At 33.8% G+C, this 20,355-nt stretch overlaps 1 protein-coding gene across 4 annotated transcripts in view; it reads left to right on the forward strand.

Moving 5' to 3' along the window:
* PAPD4 (PAP associated domain containing 4) overlaps window positions 1-19,482 on the forward strand; it is a 59,134-nt gene extending 39,652 nt beyond the window's left edge. For 3 of the 4 annotated variants that reach the window (XM_008574149.1, XM_008574148.1, XM_008574150.1), the window contains 4 exons: window positions 6,136-6,272; window positions 12,985-13,076; window positions 16,409-16,488; window positions 18,008-18,272. In XM_008574149.1, coding sequence (XP_008572371.1) covers window positions 6,136-6,272; window positions 12,985-13,076; window positions 16,409-16,488; window positions 18,008-18,082 — 384 coding nt within the window. In that variant the 3' untranslated portion in view covers window positions 18,083-18,272. Of the gene's footprint in view, window positions 1-6,135; window positions 6,273-12,984; window positions 13,077-16,408; window positions 16,489-18,007 lie in introns of all 4 variants that reach the window. The other variant, XM_008574151.1, reaches the window with a different exon arrangement.
* The last annotated feature ends 873 nt before the right edge of the window (window positions 19,483-20,355 follow it).

A 20,355-nucleotide genomic window follows, 5' to 3' on the forward strand; every position in this document is an offset into this window, starting at 1 on the left:
AAAATGCTTCTGCAGAAATTTCACTTAAAACCCTATGCTACATGGAATCCTTTTTACTAATATTAGATACTGATGAAATATCAGTTTAGTGTACTGTGCTTGGGGACAAAGATACTGCTTTTATGGTAAAATACCCAGGTTCTTACTAATATATTTTAATTTGAACAGCCCCATTTTCACTTTTGTGCTGTTTTTCTAATTGTCTAGCTTTCCCGCGTGACAGAGTCCTGATTTCTGTTCACATCCACTACCTCTGGTTCTACACTCTCCACCCCCGTTTTGCTAATAATTCTATTTCTATACTTGTAATGGAGAAATAGATTTAATACTAGCCCAGCACCAAGGCCTTAAAAAATACTAATAGCAAGACCTGCTAGATTAGGACTGTCCTAATTTGCATTCAGGCATGGTTATATTGCCATCATAAATATTTAAACCCCATTAAATTTACTATAAGATTGATGCTTACATAGATAAGAGCTTGCTACCTTCTATTACACAGGATTTTTTGTTTTATATGAAACTTATAAGCTGATTAACAGAGCACTTTTACAGTGGTCCCTCTGATGGAACAAATAAATCAGTTTCTTATTACTAATAATAACCATTATTTATTTAGTATCCATTATATGTCAGGACAGTGTAAATTATATACACAGTTTCTTTAATCCCGAAGAAATAAACTTGCAAGATACTATCCCCATTTCACTGAAGAAGAAAGTAAGTCTTAGAAAGGTTACTTAATTGATCCCAGCTGTGTAGTCACAAATGCTGGATCCAGAAACCGGTATTTTTTCCTTTATACTCTGCTTCCTAGGGGAAAGCAAAATTACAACAGTATTCACTAACATTTCATCTAATTTCTGTTGCTTATTACATTTTATTTGTTTATATCTGATTATTCTTATATAGATAGACCTTTCTTTAAGAAAATCAGATATGAAAAAATTTCTGCATATGTCAATAACTTTGTGAATGATTTAAAACTTTACAGTTACAAAAAAAAATTTTACTACTTTGCAAAGGGAACCACAGGTTCTTTTGAATTTTGAGCCTTTCTAATATAGTTAAAATATTTTATTTTAAAAGTGAGAGAATATTTTAGTGTAGAATAAAATTTGTTGCCCAGTGTATTGTGCTCTTTTTAGTCATGTTTATATTTTCTTCTCAAAATCTATGATAAAACATTTATTTTAAAAATTAGTATATTTCAATTCAGTTGTGAAATTGAATATAAAGGAAAGGGATGAAAGGTTATAAACTTATCTCTAAAAGCTACATTTAGTATAAGATTATTGATTATTACTATTTATTTCTTATTGACTTAAAATAGAGGGCAGAATATTTACCATTGAGTTAAAGAAATGAGCTGACAAAGTTTAAATATATAAACAGATTAAGCTTATGAAGGCATCTTTATTTTAATGCAAGCATATTATTTTGAGGTTTACCTAAATTTATGCCAGGTAGAGTTATCAAGACAACTTATATTTTTTAAGTTAATTGTTTCCTTTCCTATCTGTAAGGAAGCCATTTATGTTAACAGAATAGGAGTACAAGAAAATAATCTTTTTTATAGTTATGAAAGAATTCTGAGAATGTAGAGCTCTTCTGTGTAAAAAAAAAAAAACCCTTAAAATTTACATTTATAATATACATACATGTCTACAGCAACTCTTTTCAGTTTTAAAATGCATATAACAGAATGAAGAGATTAATTATCTAAAATAGATCATAAGTGAACACCTTTAGAAAGACAAATTTAAACATTTTGGTGAAGTTTTTTTTTTTTTAATAAGTCTTGTTTGGTTGTTTGTTTGTTTTTGGCATCTGGTTGGTACAAAGATAGAACCCTGGACCTTGGTGTTATCAGCACCACACTCTAACCAACTGAGCTAACTAGCTAGCACCATAGGATTTATTTTTTTAAATGACTAAAACATTGCTTTAAAGTTGACATTACTTAAATTTTAACAATCATAAGGAAGTTAATTTTGAAATATGTGAAAGTTTCAGGAGGTATCCATGTTGCATTATTGTATGAATATGCAGTTAATAATGATACCTGGCATATACTAAACGATTAATAGATAATACTGTTGCTACTGTGATGTATTATATCATTTAGTCCTTATAACGACCCTATGAGTACATTTATTTTCCTTATAGATGAAGAAGCTGAGGCTTTAGAAAGCTAGGTTACTTGGTTAAGTTTGTATGTCTAATAGAAGGGCAAGGTTTCAAACCTAGGTCAAACTCCAAAGCTCATACTCTTAGCCACTTCATTGTATTACCTATATTTTATATATTAGATACTTATGTTGATTTTAAAACTTTAGAAATCTCACCAAAATCAGATATTATTTTATTTATTTATTTATTTATTTATATTTTTAATTTCATGGGGTACAAAAAAATCATGTATAATTTAAAGGAAATTTAGTGATCAATCTTTAACATAAATCACCAGATTAGTGGTAATCTTCATCTGATAGGTTAGCAGGAACTTCAAGATATCACCTAATTCTTCCTGTTCAGGCAGAACTTGACTTATATATTCCATATCAGTTTTTCTTTCCTTTGTGACCTTCCTTAACATTTATTTCTGTCATCTCATAATTCATATTTTTAGAAAATTATGCAACTTGGGCCAGCCCCGTGGACGAGTGCAGCGCTGGGAGCGCAGCAACGCTACTGCCATGGGTTCGGATCCTATATAGGACTGGCCGGTGCGCTCACTGGCTGAGCGTGGTGAGGGCGACACCACACCAAGGGTTGTGATCCCCTTACCAGTCATGAAAAAGACAAAAAAAAAAAAGAAAAGAAAATTATGCAACTTAAATTTCTGTTTGCCTGGTGATAGAAAGCAATCATCTTTCACGTAAGCCTTACATCATTTTAATGGTTACCAAATAGGAGTTAGCCAATCTAACTTAATCCAGAAAGTGCTTAATTGTCCAAATTTTAAACTTTGAAGGTAAAGTAAGATGTTATAGCACAGCTTCAGAAAAATGATGGAATCTGGCAAAAGATGTTTTTGCCCTTTTTGGTAGGCAGTTATGTGGGCAAAGCCAGTGAGACTTCAGATGTTTTTCAAGAGATTGCCTATTTAAATTTTTCTTCATTTAGTATTGATTGAAGAGAAATGGAAGATTATGTATCTTCAGAAATATCAATGTTTAAATATCATTTGGAGAATGTTTTCAGGAATTAGTATGTCATTACACATTTGGTTATTAGAAGCTGAAAATAAAATATCAACCTAAAAATGTATGAAGGAATCTTCCCCTTATTTAAAATATCTAACAGTAGGGCCAGCCCGGTGGCGCACTGCTACAGTGCGCCGCTTGGGAGCGTGGCGGCGCTCCCGCCGAGGGTTCGGATCCCATATACAGACCAGTTCCCGCTCACTGGCTGAGCAAGGTGCGGACGCAGCGCCGAGGGTTGCGATCCCATTGCCGGTCCCGGTCCGGTACGGGCGCGACACTGAGGGTTGCGATCCGTTGCCGGACATGAAAAAAGACAAAAAGACAAAAAAAATAAAAATAAAAAATAAATAATAAATAAATAAATAAATAAATAAAATATCTAACAGTAGTAAATATTGGTAATCAAAAAAATTTGTTCAAGAAATAGATGTTATCAGTTAAATTACTATTCCATGGACTTAGGTTGTGATTTTAAGACTATTTTTTTCCCCCTCTTGACTTTTGGATTGCTCTTTATGTGCTTCCTAAAATATTAGCTCAAGTTCTGCCCCCCTTTATTCTATCTGAAATAGTATTTTTCTTAAACATGTAATAGTAGTGAGGGAGCTCCCTTTTTTTTTTTTTTTTTCCTTTTGTCTTTTTTTACTGACCGGTAACGGGATCGCAACCCTCGGTGTTGCGCTCACACCGCGCTCAGTCAGTGAGCGGGAACCGGTCTCCACATGGGATCCGAACCCTCGGCGGGAGCGCCACCGCACTCCCGAGCGGCGCACTCTCCAGCGCGCCACCGGGCCGGCCTGGGAGCTCCTTTTTAAAGAAATTCTTTGTTGAAATCTTTCTTAAAGCAGAGAATCTTTCTGTAATGTGAATGATTACCCAAAACTGGGGATTTCTGAAGGATAGATGGAATTTCTATTTACTTGTAGCTTCTTTTAGGTGCACCCTAATATTTTTCTTTTTAGGTTTGGACTTCTCCTTTTAATTTGCCCTCAGTAAGCATGACATGACCCTTTTTGTATATGACCATGAAAAAGAACAGTGGAGCTAAGAGAAGACTGGCCAATTGTTGGTCCAAGGACATTTAGCATTTTAATAGAGTAGGTCTCACAACTCTTCAATTTTAATCTCATAGTTGTGGATCTTTTTCTCTAAATTATTGAACAAAATAAAAATTTTAAAGGAGGTGCAAACAGTTTTAAACTTCAGGTAAGAAAATGACTTCTATTTTAGCATCAGTTCATAAGTTGAATGCTTATTGTACTAGGTGCTAGGAATAAAAATTTTTAAGAAGCTTTCAGAGCAAAAGCTATTAAACAGAGATTTACTTTTCTTATCATTTGATTTACATTATACCTTTTGTTTGACTTGCCTGAAAATAAGTTTTACAATTTTAAATGTTGCCTTAAGCCCAATATTACACTTAACAAGTAAGAGACAAAGGGTGGAGGCAGTGCATCTGCATCTGTTCTTCCTTCTGAACAAATTAAGTTTTCTCCCTTATTCTCTTCCCACCCCCGCCCCCCTTGGTCTTGGACTAGACAATTAAAATTTCTACTTGAGTCTTACAGTGTAATACTACAGCTGTTAGAAATATAAAGGGAAGTCTTAAGTTTAGGAGTGCCAGCTTTATAAACTGTAGTTGGAATAGAATTTTTATTCTGAGAGAAAGTTAATCACTTCTTCATAGTTAAAAATTTTTGATAGAATAATAGGTAATGGGGCAAGGGAAAGGATATTTTTATTTTCTTGCTCCTTTCTTTTTACCGACATTTTTGGGGACTAGCATTAAATGATGCAATATCCTATTTCTTTGTGCTACCACTTAGTTATTTAGGGAGCCTTTATTTTTTAACTTGAAGTTATTTAGATGTTATTAATTGAATTGGTATCTATAAACACAGGGTGATTTATTAGATAGCGGGGAACCTTAACTGTAGTTGTCATTCTGCTGCCTTAACCAGTTGCTTTTTAAAAAAAAATCTACTTCTTTCATGGCAATGGGGAAATATAGAAAACCATTCTTGATGGCACTGTGCAAATTACCTTAGATATATTATTTTCTAAATTATGAGTATATATTACTTGAGAATGCTTATAGTTCATTTAGTATATTTTAGAGCTAGAACTTGCTGCTAATAGAGGAAAGACCAGATATGAAAATAAATGTCATACCATAAGCAAAAAAAATAAGTACCCATTAGTATTCTTTCTAACAAGTGTCTTGTTTTGGTCTGGATTGCAAGCAAATGATATTTACCTTTATAAACACCGTGGTAAAAGTTTGCTGAATATTGCTCGTTGGTATGTTTCATATCTTTCTTCTCTTCCCTGCCTTCTTTGTCTTTTCAAATTCAATTCATGTTGAACATCTATCTTCTCTTCCCTGTAAGATACAAAATACAAAAGCAAAATAAAACAAAATTTAAAAATCTTAAAATTAGTATAAGTATTAATTATATACTGAAGTTACTTTTATGGCCTTTGAGAGAAGTTTTAAGGGGCAGTTAGACAAAGCTCTTACATTGTGCTTGGTATATTCTTCATACATAAGGTGCAACTGGTCCTTGTAGAAATAATTAAGAAGAATGAAATGCATTTATGAAAAAATCTGTGTTATTAAGAGGAATCTTGGTATGTATGATAAGGTTTTATTAATGAGTTAGAAAATCTTTTGCTACCATAGGGATCTATTTGGTTAACTGAGTGATGTACTCAAGCCAAGGATTAGAATATCTTAGTTTTACAGGTACATTCTGGCCTATTCCAAGTACTGGTGAAACCTTTAATGGAAGAAAATCTTCAAGTTTCCTAATTGTCAATACAAAGAAAAATGTTATTTTCTTCAGAGAGCCTAGGTCAGGATTTATGAAGTTTTTTAGTATGTATTTAAAATGGCTTTACATGTTTCCCTTTTTCTTTTTGACAGGAATCTTTTAGTCCTGCTGTACAGCTGCACCTTGTACATCAAGCTCCATGTAATGTTCCTCCTTACCTCTCAAAGAATGAATCAAATCTTGGGGACCTCTTACTGGGCTTTCTTAAGTATTATGCTACAGAATTTGAGTAAGTAAAACTTTAAATTGTGTTTAAGTGAATGTGTTTATGTATAAGTGAATGCTACAGATTTGGTCAGAAAGTTATATTTGTTGATTGCAATGTTGTAAGCTTGTCTAGAAATGTGTAGTTTATAAAATTTAATATCTAAGAATTATTTACTAAAAACTAAATAGATTTTATCTTCCTAGTTAAAAAAAAAAAGTATATTTTAATAAGCCCATTTTTAGTTGATTTCAATAGTGATCCCATTTTATGTTTAGCTCCCTCATTCCATAGTAGGGCCTATGTAGGCCCTATGTGTTGGTAATATGTAGGTGCTGTGTAGTTTTGGATATCTATTTTCTAGGAACTTTAAACTTATAATAAAAAACATAGCTAAGACCAACTCTGAAAAAATCTATTCAACACTTGATACCTGAATGAATAGTTGTGTTAGTATGATATACAAATCAAGGAATATGTCTTTTCCTTTTTTTTTTTTTGAGGATGATGTGTAAACATGAAACAAATAAAATGTGTAATCAGGCTATACAGAACTGAAAGTTTCTGTGGTAGTTAAGTCCAGATAGAATGGGCTTGTAAGGAGTTGTTTGCTGCTCTTCTGATCAACCTGGAAAAGCTTGAAGGAGGAAGAGAGGGGACTTTAGGAATTGTTCAAAGTTAGAAGAGGGTACAGTGACTATAGAACACTTTGAAGACTTTGGAGAGAGGAATAATAATAGTAATAGTAGTAAATTGCTATTTTGAGGTGGGAAAATTGTTCTAAGTAGATTATATATGTAATCTCATTCAGTTTACATAATAACCGTATGAGGTGGTATTATATTATGCCTATTTTAACATTGAGGTATATAGAGTAATGAAGCAACTTGCCCCAAGATCACATAGCTAGCTAGCAAGGGTAGTATTTCAGATAATTTTGACTGCAAAATTCATACTTAAGTATACTTTACTGCAATTTTGGTATGTCTTTTCTGCTATGATGCAGGTAACTAAAGAAACCTTACTCATATGAGATGATTTGAAACATAAGACATGAACAAAAAAATGTTAATCAAATTATTCAAAGTAAAGCTTATACTAGACTGCTTGTGCCTGTTATATTTGCAGTTGTGTCCCTAGTACCTACCCCAGTGCCAGATAATGGGTATTTGAAAAGTACTTGTTATAATTTTGAAGCAGGAAGTAAGATCATGGACATGATTCAAAGATTACTTAAAAATTACTGAATTAAGTTAAGAAAAGGAGTGAGAAAAGCTCTGGAGGAAAGTAGTTAAGTAAGAGTGCAGTTATAATAATCCAGATTAAAAATTAAAAATTAAAAAATAATCCAGATTTGGGCCGGCCCGGTGGTGCACTGCTACAGTGCGCTGCTTGGGAAGCGCGGCGGCGCTCCCGCTGAGGGTTGGGATCCCACATACAGACCGGTTCCTGCTCACTGGCTGAGCGAGGTACGGGAGCAACACCGAGGGTTGCGATCCCGTGCCGGGCCCGGTCCGGTACGGGCGCGACACTGAGGGTTGCGATCCGTTGCTGGACACGAAAAAAAAAAAGACAAAAAAAAAATAATAATCCAGATTAAAAAGTGTAAGTCCAGGCAACAAAGATAAAAAGGGAGGAGCCTTTATATGTATGACGGTACTTCAAAAAGTTTGTTGAAAGATCATATTATCTTTTTTTTTGTCCTTTTTGAGACCGGCCACACCGCGCTCAGCTAGTGAGCGCTGTGAGCGGCACCGGTCATCCCTATATAGGATCCGAACCCGCGGGCGGGAGCGCTGCTGGGCTCCCAGCACGGCGGGCTCCCAGCACGGCGGGCTCCCAGCACGGCACTCTCCCGAGTGCGCCACAGGCTCGGTCCAAGATCATATTATCTTTTAATTCTATTTTCTCACCAACTTTTTGAAGTATCCTTGTATAAAGATGAGTAAAATTTAAGACTATATGAGACATGTAATGTAAAGAGATTGTGAAAGTTTAATGGTTATTCTGGAGTTAATTTTTCAGATGTCAAAATAATAATAGCTAATGTATAGTGAGTGTTTACCTGGTGTCCTGTAGTATACTGAGTGACTCCTGTATGTTTTATTTAGTCCTCACAATAATCCCTGTCACACTCAGGGAATTTGTGTATGTGAAATTTGCCCACAGGAATACAGCTAGATAGTGGGAGAATTGGGATTCAGATTCAGGTCTGACTCCAAAACTACATTCTTATTGTTAGACTGTTTTGGCATTGTCTATTGTGTTGTATAGTATAAAGTTAGGCATTGGGTAATATTGTAGAGGAGGAAAAGAATTCACAGAAGATGTATCTCTACCATGTATAGTTTAGTATCAGAGCATCTGGATACAAATATCTTGAAAATAAGCTGCTTTGCTGAACTAAAGATGATAGAAGTATAGCTTTGTGCGTTAGTTTAATATTAATGGGAACTAGCTTGCTGGGCCAAATGATATTGGCTAGGATGCTGATGCTTGGAAAGAGGTTTTGAAACTTCATGATATAGTACATTTGTCAAGTGCATTGTTGTTTCATATGAGATATTTTCAGCAATTTGACTCTAGGGAGCACAGCCAAGAGTATAGTCATAATAATGAACTAGGTGTATGTAAAAGAATTTTGGCAGCTGTTAAAAATGTTTGTAAGGATTTCTTCTGAGTTTTGAGCTATTCAATTAAAAAAATTTCTTTACTTGAAAGACAAAGAATTAAGTACCTGTTAAGGGGTGCTTGAGTATATGGTATAAACGTTGCAGAAGTTTTATATGGCCATTTAAAAATTTCTGATTTTTCTTGCCTACTTCACAAACATCTTGCTGTTGAAAACTCTTAAAACGAAGCCAGGATTCCAGAGTTGTACCTGGGAATAGGGAACTTACAAATGGGGGGAAAGGATTAGGTGGCTCAGGGATTAGAGAAAGTACAATCAGAATATAATCATTTTTTATTTTAGCAAAGCAAAAGAAACATTCAAATTCTAAATATCTTACAGACTCAGAATACTGTAGATTCTAGGAACCTTAAAAGACACCTGTTTTATAATCCCTTTTATTCCCTGGATGCCTAATCACATGTCATTACTCCTAGCCTATGTGTTGAATTAAAAATACATACCTCCATTCATAAATATGTACATTTTTAAAAAAGGAATATGAAGGCCCAAATTTCTGTTTCCATTCTTATTCTGATCCTTTCCTCTCATGTTTTATTTACTCAGTAAATATTCATTGAATGCCTACCATGTACCAAGCTATTTTCTATGGATTAGGTATATAGCAGTTAACAAAAAAAGCAAAAGTCCTTGCCCTCATGGAGTTTACATTGTAGAATGGAGATGTAAGACAATATACAAATAAAATATGTAGTGTGTAAGAAGATGGTAAGTGTGAAAAAATAAAGCAAAAGTGAAAAAGGAGGTTCTGGTGTATGTAGCTGTTGCAGTTTCAATACCTGTACTGCAGTTTAATACCTAGCATGGTGAGGGAAAGTCCCCCTGAAAAGGTAACCCATTTGATGGCAAAATTGATGGTACCAGGGAAAGGCATAGTAAATTGTTGGAACATTATACTTGCATGTGTCAGGAAGGGTTGGAATATAGAGCACAAGTAGAATAGCAACACAGACAGTTCACTGACAAGGAGAAAAAGCAGAATATATGGACGCAGATGAACACAGGTGAATCAATATGGTGGGAGCTAGTGGGAATTATCTTTGGATTGCTTTAATTTTTTTAGTGAAATGAAGCATGGACATCAGCTGGGAATGATTATGAGGGAGGAAATTTGAGAAGTGATGCGAAGGTATGAATTGTCATGTACTATAGTAAAAGGGTGGATTAACTATGGAAACATATTATGATTAGTGGGTAGTAGCATTAAAGGTCCTTTTGAATTAAGTTATCATGAATTTAAAGTGCGATCAGTCGGCATGGTTGCATCTCTCCCTACGTTCAGTTGTGTGGGAAAGAATTGGCATAGATTTCATCAGGGTTGCGTTTCAGCCAAGTAAGTTAGTTCAGTGCATCGAGAGGAAGTAAGAGAGTTGAGAATATATGCAAGGGAGTGATTTTAATAATTGACCATGGAGAGAATATATTAAATTCAGTCTTGAAAGTGTGGGCACAAGGGGATATCTGTAGGACAGCCAATAGTTACCAATAGTTAGTTGTAAATACAAGGGGTCTTCACAAAGTTCATGGAAAGATTAGTACTATCTTTTAATTATTTTTCCAAAAACTCTTTGAAGTATGCTTGTATTAGCTTCAGGCTTGATAGAAAAGTCAGAGCTGGAGGATTTGGGAAAGAAATGTCAGATTATTGAAGCCTTGGGTAGGTACTCTAGCATTAGAAGAAGATTCAAAGAGGCAGGGCCCTGATGGACACCAACATTGAAAGGGTCAGATAGAAGATGAAGATCTAGTCAAAACAAACCAGAACTCTAGGACTAGAGTAAAATTTTCTCTCTTCTTAAGACATTTGAAATCCCTAACAAAGTTTTTTTTCTGTTTGCTTCCTAGCCTTAATAATCAAATGAAACTATATACATTTGTTCACTTAATTTGACTAGTCTTAATATATATATATAGCCATAAAGTATCAAATTCATAATTTTGACTTTGTTACACTACATTTCTAGCTTAATCAACCATCTCAAAATACTATCTGTTGTTCACCAAAAGAATGGCTGGAAGAGAGTTAGTTGCTGAGTACCAGTCTATTAACATTACTGAAGAGTAGCAAAGACCTAACTAATATAATCAGTAATTTCAATTTTATATTCAAAAGATTATCATATATTATAAATCTGTTGTAGATTAAATTAAGCCCCATACCTGTTATTCTTTTCTGAAACATCTCTCTTCCATAGACTCTGTATCTTATTTTATACTTTTAATTATTGAGTGACAATAACAGATTTTCACATGGCAAGCAAATTATGGTCAAGAATAGATTAGTATGACAAAGGGCTTGATTTATGGCCTGTGTATTTTAGAGAATGAAATATTTGGGGAAAATTATTTTTAAATTACCATTTAAATTTTATATTTAAGTTCACCTCTAAAACTAAAAAGTATATAAATTATATTCATGTTTTAATGATTTGAAATATTTAATAATTTAGATATATTTAAAAGTTCTTTGAAAATGCAATAAATTAAATCTTTCTAAAGGGTAGTGATTCAAAATATTCTTTTTTCTCTTTGAAGGACTTTGAATGATATAGTCGTTTAAAATAACTGTTACTTGGGTTGATTGTAGGTTGAAGCTTAAATAATATCTGGTTAGGGATGATCAATAAAATAAATATTACATATGTTAAAACTGTTTCTGTGACTCAGTTTAGAACAAGTAATGGTATGTAATGTAAATTCAGGATTGGATTTAATAGAAGCATAGTTGGTGAGAATAATGTCCTTTGATTTAAGGAAATAAAAGTTTATAATTTAACAGCAGGATATAGTATTTCAATACTCTAAAATCTTCTGAAAGAAGGAAATCAATCTATGCCTTTTAAAAATTATTTTTGCCATTTTAATTCTGCAGATTCATTTGTCCTGTAAGCTGATATTAGAAACAAATAGTCTCAGGGAAAAAAGTTTATTTTATTAGCAAAATTTGTCTTAACTGGTATAAAGTAATGAAAAGCGTAATACTGTAATCTTGTTTGGTTCAGGTATGTGGTTATTTAACCCTCTCCTTTATATTATTATTTTAAAGAAAATTTTGGAAACATTTGAAGCAATAGAACAGAGTGCTCCTTTTCTTTTTTAGCGTTTATACTAATGGAACTGTAGAGGAAGTGTAGGGTGAGTGCTGGAGTTGGAAGGACCAAATCACAGTCTTTCTCTGCTTGCTGAAATGGTAGAGATTAGCTTGTCCTCAAATTTATTTTTCTCATGTATACAAGTTGAGTGGTCATATGTTTTAGAATGTTCTTTGAAAAAAATAAAATACTTGTAATAACTGTTAGAAATGTAAAGAAATGTTTAAAAATCTGAAAAACAAAATATAGAGTTAGTGTATACTAAAGACCGGACAATTTACCTTCAGACATACTGATAAAATTGTTTTACTTGAGTAAAATTTCACTATTAACAGCTGCATCTGATTTCCAGCAATAACAGTACATTTTCATAGAGTATAATTTTTGTTTTCCTAAAACAGCATCTATTTGCTTCTATTGAAACGTTTCAGAATTTTCTCCCAAATTGTACAAATAAAGATGCAGCTAAACAAAAATTATTTAATGCTACCAGAAAATAATATGAGAAAATTACCTCCCCCTTAACAAACAAAAAATTCTTACTGGGGTGTTAACAATCAGAGTAGCTTTTATGTATTTTTTTGCTTACTCTCACTTTCTTTTTTTTTGTGTTACTTCACTTGAATACTTAGTTTGTATTAAATAACTAGGTGAACAAGGAAAAAAAAAATAGACAAATATCACAGCATCTTGGAGTTTTCATTCTACTTGGGGGAAACATGCACTTCACAGTAACATAGTAAACAATAAGCATAATAAAAAAGCAAATTGTTAGAAGATAAGTGCTAGGGAGAAAAAATTAGAGGAGGGAAATGGGGATTGTGGTGCTGAGGGTTGGAGCAAGTTTTAGTGTTTTCTAGGAGAGTCAGGGTAGGCCTTCCTACTGATATACTAAAAGTAATAAAAAAGGAAATTATGAAAATAGTTAACATGATTAATGTTTTTCTTATAGCTGGAACAGTCAAATGATTTCAGTTCGTGAAGCCAAAGCCATTCCGAGGCCTGATGGTATTGAATGGAGAAATAAATACATCTGTGTAGAAGGTAGTTTTCCACCACTACTCTCTATTTACCATCCGGTTATTATCATAGTATTGAGAAAATTGCTTGAGTTATTTCAATTAAAAGTAATACATTTATGGGCCGGCCCGGTGGCGCACTGGGTGGTGCGCCGCTTGGGAAGCGCGGCGGCGCTCCCGCCCGAGGGTTCGGATCCCACATGCAGACCGGTTCCCGCTCGCTGGCTGAGCGAGGCGCGGGAGCAGCACCGAGGCTTGCGATCCCGTTGCCGGTCCCCGGTCTGGTACGGGGCAACACTGAGGGTTGCAATCCGTTGCCGGATACGGAAAAAAGACAAAAGACAAAAAAAAAAAAAAAGTAATACATTTATGTTCTGAAGTGATTTATAAGTCTTTTAGCTTAAAATTTTCATTTTAAAAAAATTATTTAAAATTACTTATCATGAGAAATAATAAACACAGATTTGGACATTTAATCTTTCTAGTTGATAGTATTTGAGGCAGTCTTTATGCATCCTTCACACCTGGGGTTTGTTAAAACTTAATTTCATGACTTACAGATGAAAGAAAATAAATCTTTATTTGATGATTCTTATATTGCAATAAAATGAGTTCTTTTATATTATTTTATTCTTAAAATACTGTTAATGCAAGCTAGATTTTTATGAATAGAACTTGATTTCACTTCAAAAATAAAATGTTCTGAGGATATTCTCTTTTCTAAAATTAATTCTCATGTGTAGTTGAATATATCTTTGAGACATTTTCTTTGAGTCAGTGGGAAACTGACTTCAAGAGGCAAAATTATTCTTATAGATGCCAAATTGAAGACCTTTATAAATCTTGAGGTAAGAAAGAATAAAGAATTGAGAATCAACATTTGTAGAAAACATCAAGTTTAGATATTTAAATCTTGGATTATTGTCACCTCTCCCAGGGTGACGGAGATGCAAAGGATTATTCAAAGCCCATTTCTCCAGAGCAGTAAGAGGCCCAGAAGGGGTTAATCCCAGGATCAATTCTTTCAAGAGAGAAGAATTCCTAGGAATAGCCTCAAATGAGGTTTTCTCTCAGTTTTTATTGTCCAGGCAAGAAAGTTACAGAAGAGGAACACTGGTGGTTACAAAAAGAACAATGAGATAATTGTCATGGCAATGCTTAGTTCCCTAAGAAACTCAAAGGAACAGCTGAAGACAAGATGTAGAACATCATCCAACCATTAACCTTGAAGCTTTTAGCTCACATACTTTCCCATCATTCAGTTTAGCTGCACCAAGGATGACTGCCCTTAGAGCAAGGATATTTGCTGCGTTACAATTTTTTAATCTACAACAGAGACTTAGTCCTGGGAAAGTTTTCTGTTTTTCCCAAGCTTAGCATTTCTCTGTGCAATACTAAAAAGTTAGGCTATACCTTAAACTAAAGGGCTATGGCCTTGCTAAAACTACATTTGCTTTATTAATGTTGGTATACAACATTTTAAGAGTTTATGAAAATGAAATTAAATTTCCTGCTTTGGTGTTTAGTTTGTTAATAGAGTACACAGAAGGTGTGTATCATTTTAGTTACTTGTGTTGTTTTGAATATTAAACACTGTGTTAAGGGCTGTGCTTGATGTGATCTGATACAGTTAGCCCTTATTCTATTAAAAAAAACAAAATAAAATCACAGTACTGTTACAGTAAACTCCTTTTAAAAATAGTCTTTCTAAACAATAAAAAATAAGTAAACGAAAGGAGTTTTTAAAATTATGGGTCTGCTTAGATTATACGACGAATCTAAAGTTAACCCCGCCATGAGATTTCCTATTCTTTTACACTGTTTTCAGGTCTTTCTCTTCAGTTTCCTCTCCTCTTTCCACCAACATCATTCTTTTTTTTTTTTTTCCTTTTTGTCTTTTTTACTGACCAGTAACGGGATTGCAACCCTCAGTGTCGCGCCCGTACCGGGGAGGGGACCGGCAACGGGATCGCAACCCTCGGTGTTGCGCCCTCACCGCGCTCAGCCAGTGAGCGGGAACCGGTCTCCACATGGGATCCGAACCCTCGGCGGGAGCACCGCCGCGCTCCCAAGTGGCGCACTCTCCAGTGTGCCACCAGGCCGGCCCTCACCAACATCATTCTTTTACTCTCCATTCCCTCACTTTCAGCTTTAGGGCATACAGAGGTCTTCTCATCCTTGAAAAGTACTCTTGACTTGATCCTACTGGCTTTTCTAAGTAGTTTTTCCCCCTTCTTTTTCAGTGCCAAAATTCTTGATTTCTAGTAATTTTTACCTACTTCTGGCATTACTTCAGTCATCCCATCTCACTCCTAATGCCTTCCATTGTCCTCCTCAGCTCACTATTATCTTCAGTTTCCTTATCCTCTTCTGGTTTCTTCCCTTTTCTCTCTCTATATGGAATCTTCTCTCTTATCTTGTGGGTGGAGGGTGAGTAGCACAGGGGTACAGACATGGAAGGTAGATACGTTGGAGACACACACACATGAAAACTCTTCTTTTGTTGTCCTCCTGTCTTCTCTGCTGCTATTCTGTTTTTCTCTCTTCTTTCTCTGCCAAATTTCTCATACAAGTTACAGTTCCCACTGTATCTTTTTGTAAACCATACACTCACACCTTAATTCCCTGCACTATCTTTCATTTTCTCCATTATTCATCCTCTACTTTCAAAGGTTATTGACCTTTCTCCTCCTGGACTAATCAGCTTTTAAATTAAAATTAAATTTAAAATAATGTGTCCTGTGATATTTGACATTGACCACCTGTCTTGGATATAGTACTTTATTCTTTTTTTTTTTTGTCTTTTTCATGACCGGTAAGGGGATCGCAACCCTTGGTGTGGTGTCGCCCGCACCGCGCTCAGCCAGTGAGCTCACGCACCACCCAGTCCTATTTAGGATCCGAACCCGCGGCGGGAGCATCGCTACACTCCCAGTGCTGCACTCTCCCGAGTGCGCCACGGGCTCGGCCCTAGTGCTTTATTCTTTTTGATAACTTTATTCTTTAACTTTTTTTTATTCCCCTAAGGGTAGGTCCTTGACCCTCTGTGTAATTCTTCGGAAATCTTACCCACTTTTATCACTTTTATGATTTAGACTTAACATATATAAGCTGATGACTTTCATTTTTAATCATCTTTTCACTTTAATTCTATCTACCTTATTAGACAGTTCATAGCTATATTAAATTTTTCTATGCATAAATATAATAAAGATATAAAGCTGAACCATATGAAATTGATGTTTTTGTAGGTCAAAAACTGTCACATATTGACAATTTCGTATAGTCGAGCCTGATTAAAAAACTGAAATTCTCATTTTAATAATTTCTTCTTTATATGTGCATTTAACATTGCAGAACCTTTTGATGGAACAAATACAGCCAGAGCGGTGCATGAAAAGCAGAAGTTTGACATGATCAAGGATCAATTTTTAAAGGTAAATAATGCATCAGATTAACTCTAGAAACATTAGTGGACTAATGTGCTTTAAAAATGAAAATATGTGCATATAACAGGACAGAAAAGTCCTGGTTTCTTTGTTGTATAGCCCAACAGGGAATTTATTGCTTGAATTTAGTTATACTTTTCCGTCAGAGAGATCTGGCTCTGTTTTCATTCACATGGCTTTCACTTTTGTGGAAATAAGCATTGTCACAGAGAGCTTTTAAACTCTCAAAATGAGTGAATAAAACCTAATGGACTCCTTTCCTTCTTTAAAATATGAGGGAACTGTAGCCTTAGAAAGAAGCTGATGTCTAATTTATTCTTTTTCTTTTTGTAGACCCTATTGTCACAAAGAATTATAATGCCATTTTTTCTTTATATTTTGAAAAATATTAAAAAATGTGTGAATGTGTGTATGTCCACAGTATGAATTTATTCACCAATGGTTTTGTTAGATGTGTCCTATCTTTAAGGAATTCCACAATACAGTGTAGAAATGCATTGGTAGAAATATGTGCTATGAGACAAATAGGAGGAAAAGCTTCATAGAAGAGAAAGATCAGAGAACTGTGAAGATCATTTTAGAGGCATATTTTTTCATTATCTAGACATACAAGTGGACTTTATTTTAATGATAATTAGAAATGCACGTATTATAAGCTATCTTTCAAATTAGGCCCTCTCAATTTGTCAACCAGAATAGAAAATTTGTCCTGCAGAATTTGTTTCCTTTTAGAATATCCAGGAGGGAATATTTTTGTCTATCAGATTAAAGTGAGAGCTCACAAATACCATTGCTACATTGCTGTTTTTATTGGTGGGTAAGTTTTCATTTAGGATTATTTAGCTGTAAAACCAATGTTTTTAGTCAATTGACAGCTGGAGTGACAAAAGACTAAGACAAAAGACAGCTGGAGTGACAAAAGATTTGCAGCCATCAAGTAGTGAGCCAGATTTTTAGTTTGTGAACAGGAATTTCAGTATCTTTTCTTTTTCTTATAAATTCTATTCACTATTCTTGTCCAGAGGCCTACATAAAGTACTTTATTATAGATTTATTCTCTCCTTCACAAACATTATTTTTCATTGAAAAAGCTAGTAAAGACACAAAACAGTCAACCAAATAAAGTAGTCCTTCCTTACCTTCTCAGATCCAAAGGTTTTGGTTTAATTACTTTGCTATTTTAGATGAAATTATTTAATCTGTGAATGAATGTTAATGTTGTCAGTTGTATCTTTTTGTATCACCTATGTGCCCATTTCTTTGAAAATGAATTGAAACCACACAGGCATAGAGTTTTTCAATAACATTTTCTTTTCTGATGACAAAAACAATATTTGTACCGTGTTATATAAACTTGGGAAATAAAAACACAAAGAAAAAAAAAATTATCCAAAATTTTACCACCTAGAGAGGACCACTATTCATATGCTTTTAAACTCTCCTTTCTGTCTTTTGTTCTGCATATATTTTAGGTTTTAAGAATTGCTTTTTTTTTTTTCTCTCCCAGTCATGGCACAGATTGAAAAACAAAAGAGATTTGAACAGTGTACTACCTTTAAGAGCTGCTATCCTGAAAAGATAACTGGCCTCTATTTCTTAATAAGTTCTTCCAAGAAATAAAGAACAATAGTTACATCATAATGAATTTGTTTACCTTCATTGTGTTTTCTTTTTAATTGTTCTTGTTTTCATGTTTTATTTTTAAAAGGACATACTTATATAAAGATTACATATTTTATTATGACATTTCCTAATAAAACCCTTTGATTTAAAAATGTATTTTTGAAAATGTTTACATTGATGATTAGTAATATTATGGCATGAATTTTCAGGTGATCAGATAAAATATATTTTGGGAAATTACCTGAACAAATAAAAAGTTTTTGATATAACTTCAATTAATTATACCACATGTAATATGGAAGAGATTTGTGGGGTTTTGGAAAGGGTCTGATTCATACATGCTGAAAGTATAATCTACAGTAGATAGTTTGTTGTCTTAAGTCTGTTCTAGTAAGGTGAAGATTCAAGTCAGTTATTCAGTTACTTGAAGCAAAATGAAATCTTTTATTTCAGTGAAATCACTGCAGAGTCATGAAATACTGGACAGTTGCCTTAAGTCTTCACTTGACTCGCTGGGATAGACTGAGGCTTTGGATGGGTCTATATTAGCATTTCATTAGTACGTCACACACTTTTGATGTACTCTTGAGACTGCTTTAAATTTTGTGTTTAAACAACAATATATTTTGCACTGTTGTAATATGAGCACTAACTGTTACAGCAGTTAGTGAATTGTTTTAAAGAATCAGTTCAGTGTAGACATTTTGTAAAGATTGTCTCCTGTGCTTTATGACAGCTTAGTGCAATGTGCACTTTTGCTTTACTTCCCATTTTCCTGCTTTTATTTTCCCTGTGACATGAAGCAACAGAAACTGAGAGAGCAAAGTTAAGATTATATCCTATTTGTAGTATCAGATTTTTTTTTTTTTTTTCTGTGTACAGTGATAGGATTGTAATCTAAACTGGAATTTTTAGGCAGGACGCCACTACAGAATGTTTTAGATAAGACATAACAAAGTTATTATAAATGAAAGCTTAATGTTTGTAAAAATATCTTTTTTAGTATTTCTTTTCCACATGAAAGAAGTAGTAGTGGCTGCTTAAAAAGCTACAGTGTTTATTAAGGTTTTTTATTTCTGTAAATATTTGTAAATTGGTCAGTGCCTGTAAATTTAAATATAAAAAGTAATCTTGAAAAGTTTTAACTTTTTCAAAAGGATTGTGTACAACTTCTTTTAGAACTGCTGTAGTACAGTTTGTACCTCCAATGTATTTCTTTTTTTTTTTTTTTTGCCTACTAATTGAAATGATAAAACTTTTCCTTTCCTTTGACTTGTAAAAGCGTATTTTCATTTTGTTCTTTTAGTTTAAAATTTTGTATGATGTCAAAAGAAATAAAGTTTATATGTGGAAATTGTTGTTGAGGTGGTGTTTTTTCTGTGAAAGTCTTTTCCTTTTAGATGAGATTGAGGCTGTAGTTATTATCTAGAACTGAACTGAATTCAATTATTGTGCTTGATTATTTAGATACTTCAGAGAATTTGAAATCAAATTCATTCATGGTTAAGCCAACCAACCATATCAAGACCTTATTTCTTTGGCACTATTAGGAATGAAACTTTCCACATAGGTGAATTTTTTAGATTATTGATGTGTAACAATTTTGTTGCAATTGAGCTTTCTATATTAACGCTTTTTCTTGGAAAATTTCCTAAAATTCATTATACAGTCAAACTTTTCTTCATCAGAAGGCATTGAGTAGAACTTATATTCTAGTGATGACTCTGGGTAATTATTATAAATATTAGTCACAGTATTATTAGGTCATACAGTGCAGCTCTCAGGGACAGGTAAGTGTGCTGTCCCTCTATGGTATTATAATGTATCCTAATGAAGCCCCAGAATTTACCATGGTGTGGACTCCTTCACTGCCACTGTTTTTCCAGCTTTCAAGGACTCCACCCTTACTATTGCTTCTTTTCAGCTGTTTTACTCTAACAAATAGATAAGTAACTAAATTTAAATTTATACTCAATTCTGAATCAATAGGCTGAAACCTAAGATTATGCATCTTGTGACAGGCCAAATATGTCAGATAAGTGACTGTTAATAAATAAGAGAATTTTTTAGACTTCTAAGTTATTTTCAGTCTCAATTATGTATTAAATCGTGGTGACTAATAAATTCTTTTATTTTCTGTTTGCATTGATGTGTTCATTGCTATGTATTTGCATGTGTTGTTACTCAAGAAAGTAGTTAGTTAAAAATGTGTGGTCTGTACTACAGTTCTAA

The sequence above is a fragment of the Galeopterus variegatus genome, unplaced genomic scaffold (assembly GCF_000696425.1).
Source record: "Galeopterus variegatus unplaced genomic scaffold, G_variegatus-3.0.2 Scaffold1000, whole genome shotgun sequence".
Lineage (NCBI taxonomy): Eukaryota > Metazoa > Chordata > Mammalia > Dermoptera > Cynocephalidae > Galeopterus > Galeopterus variegatus.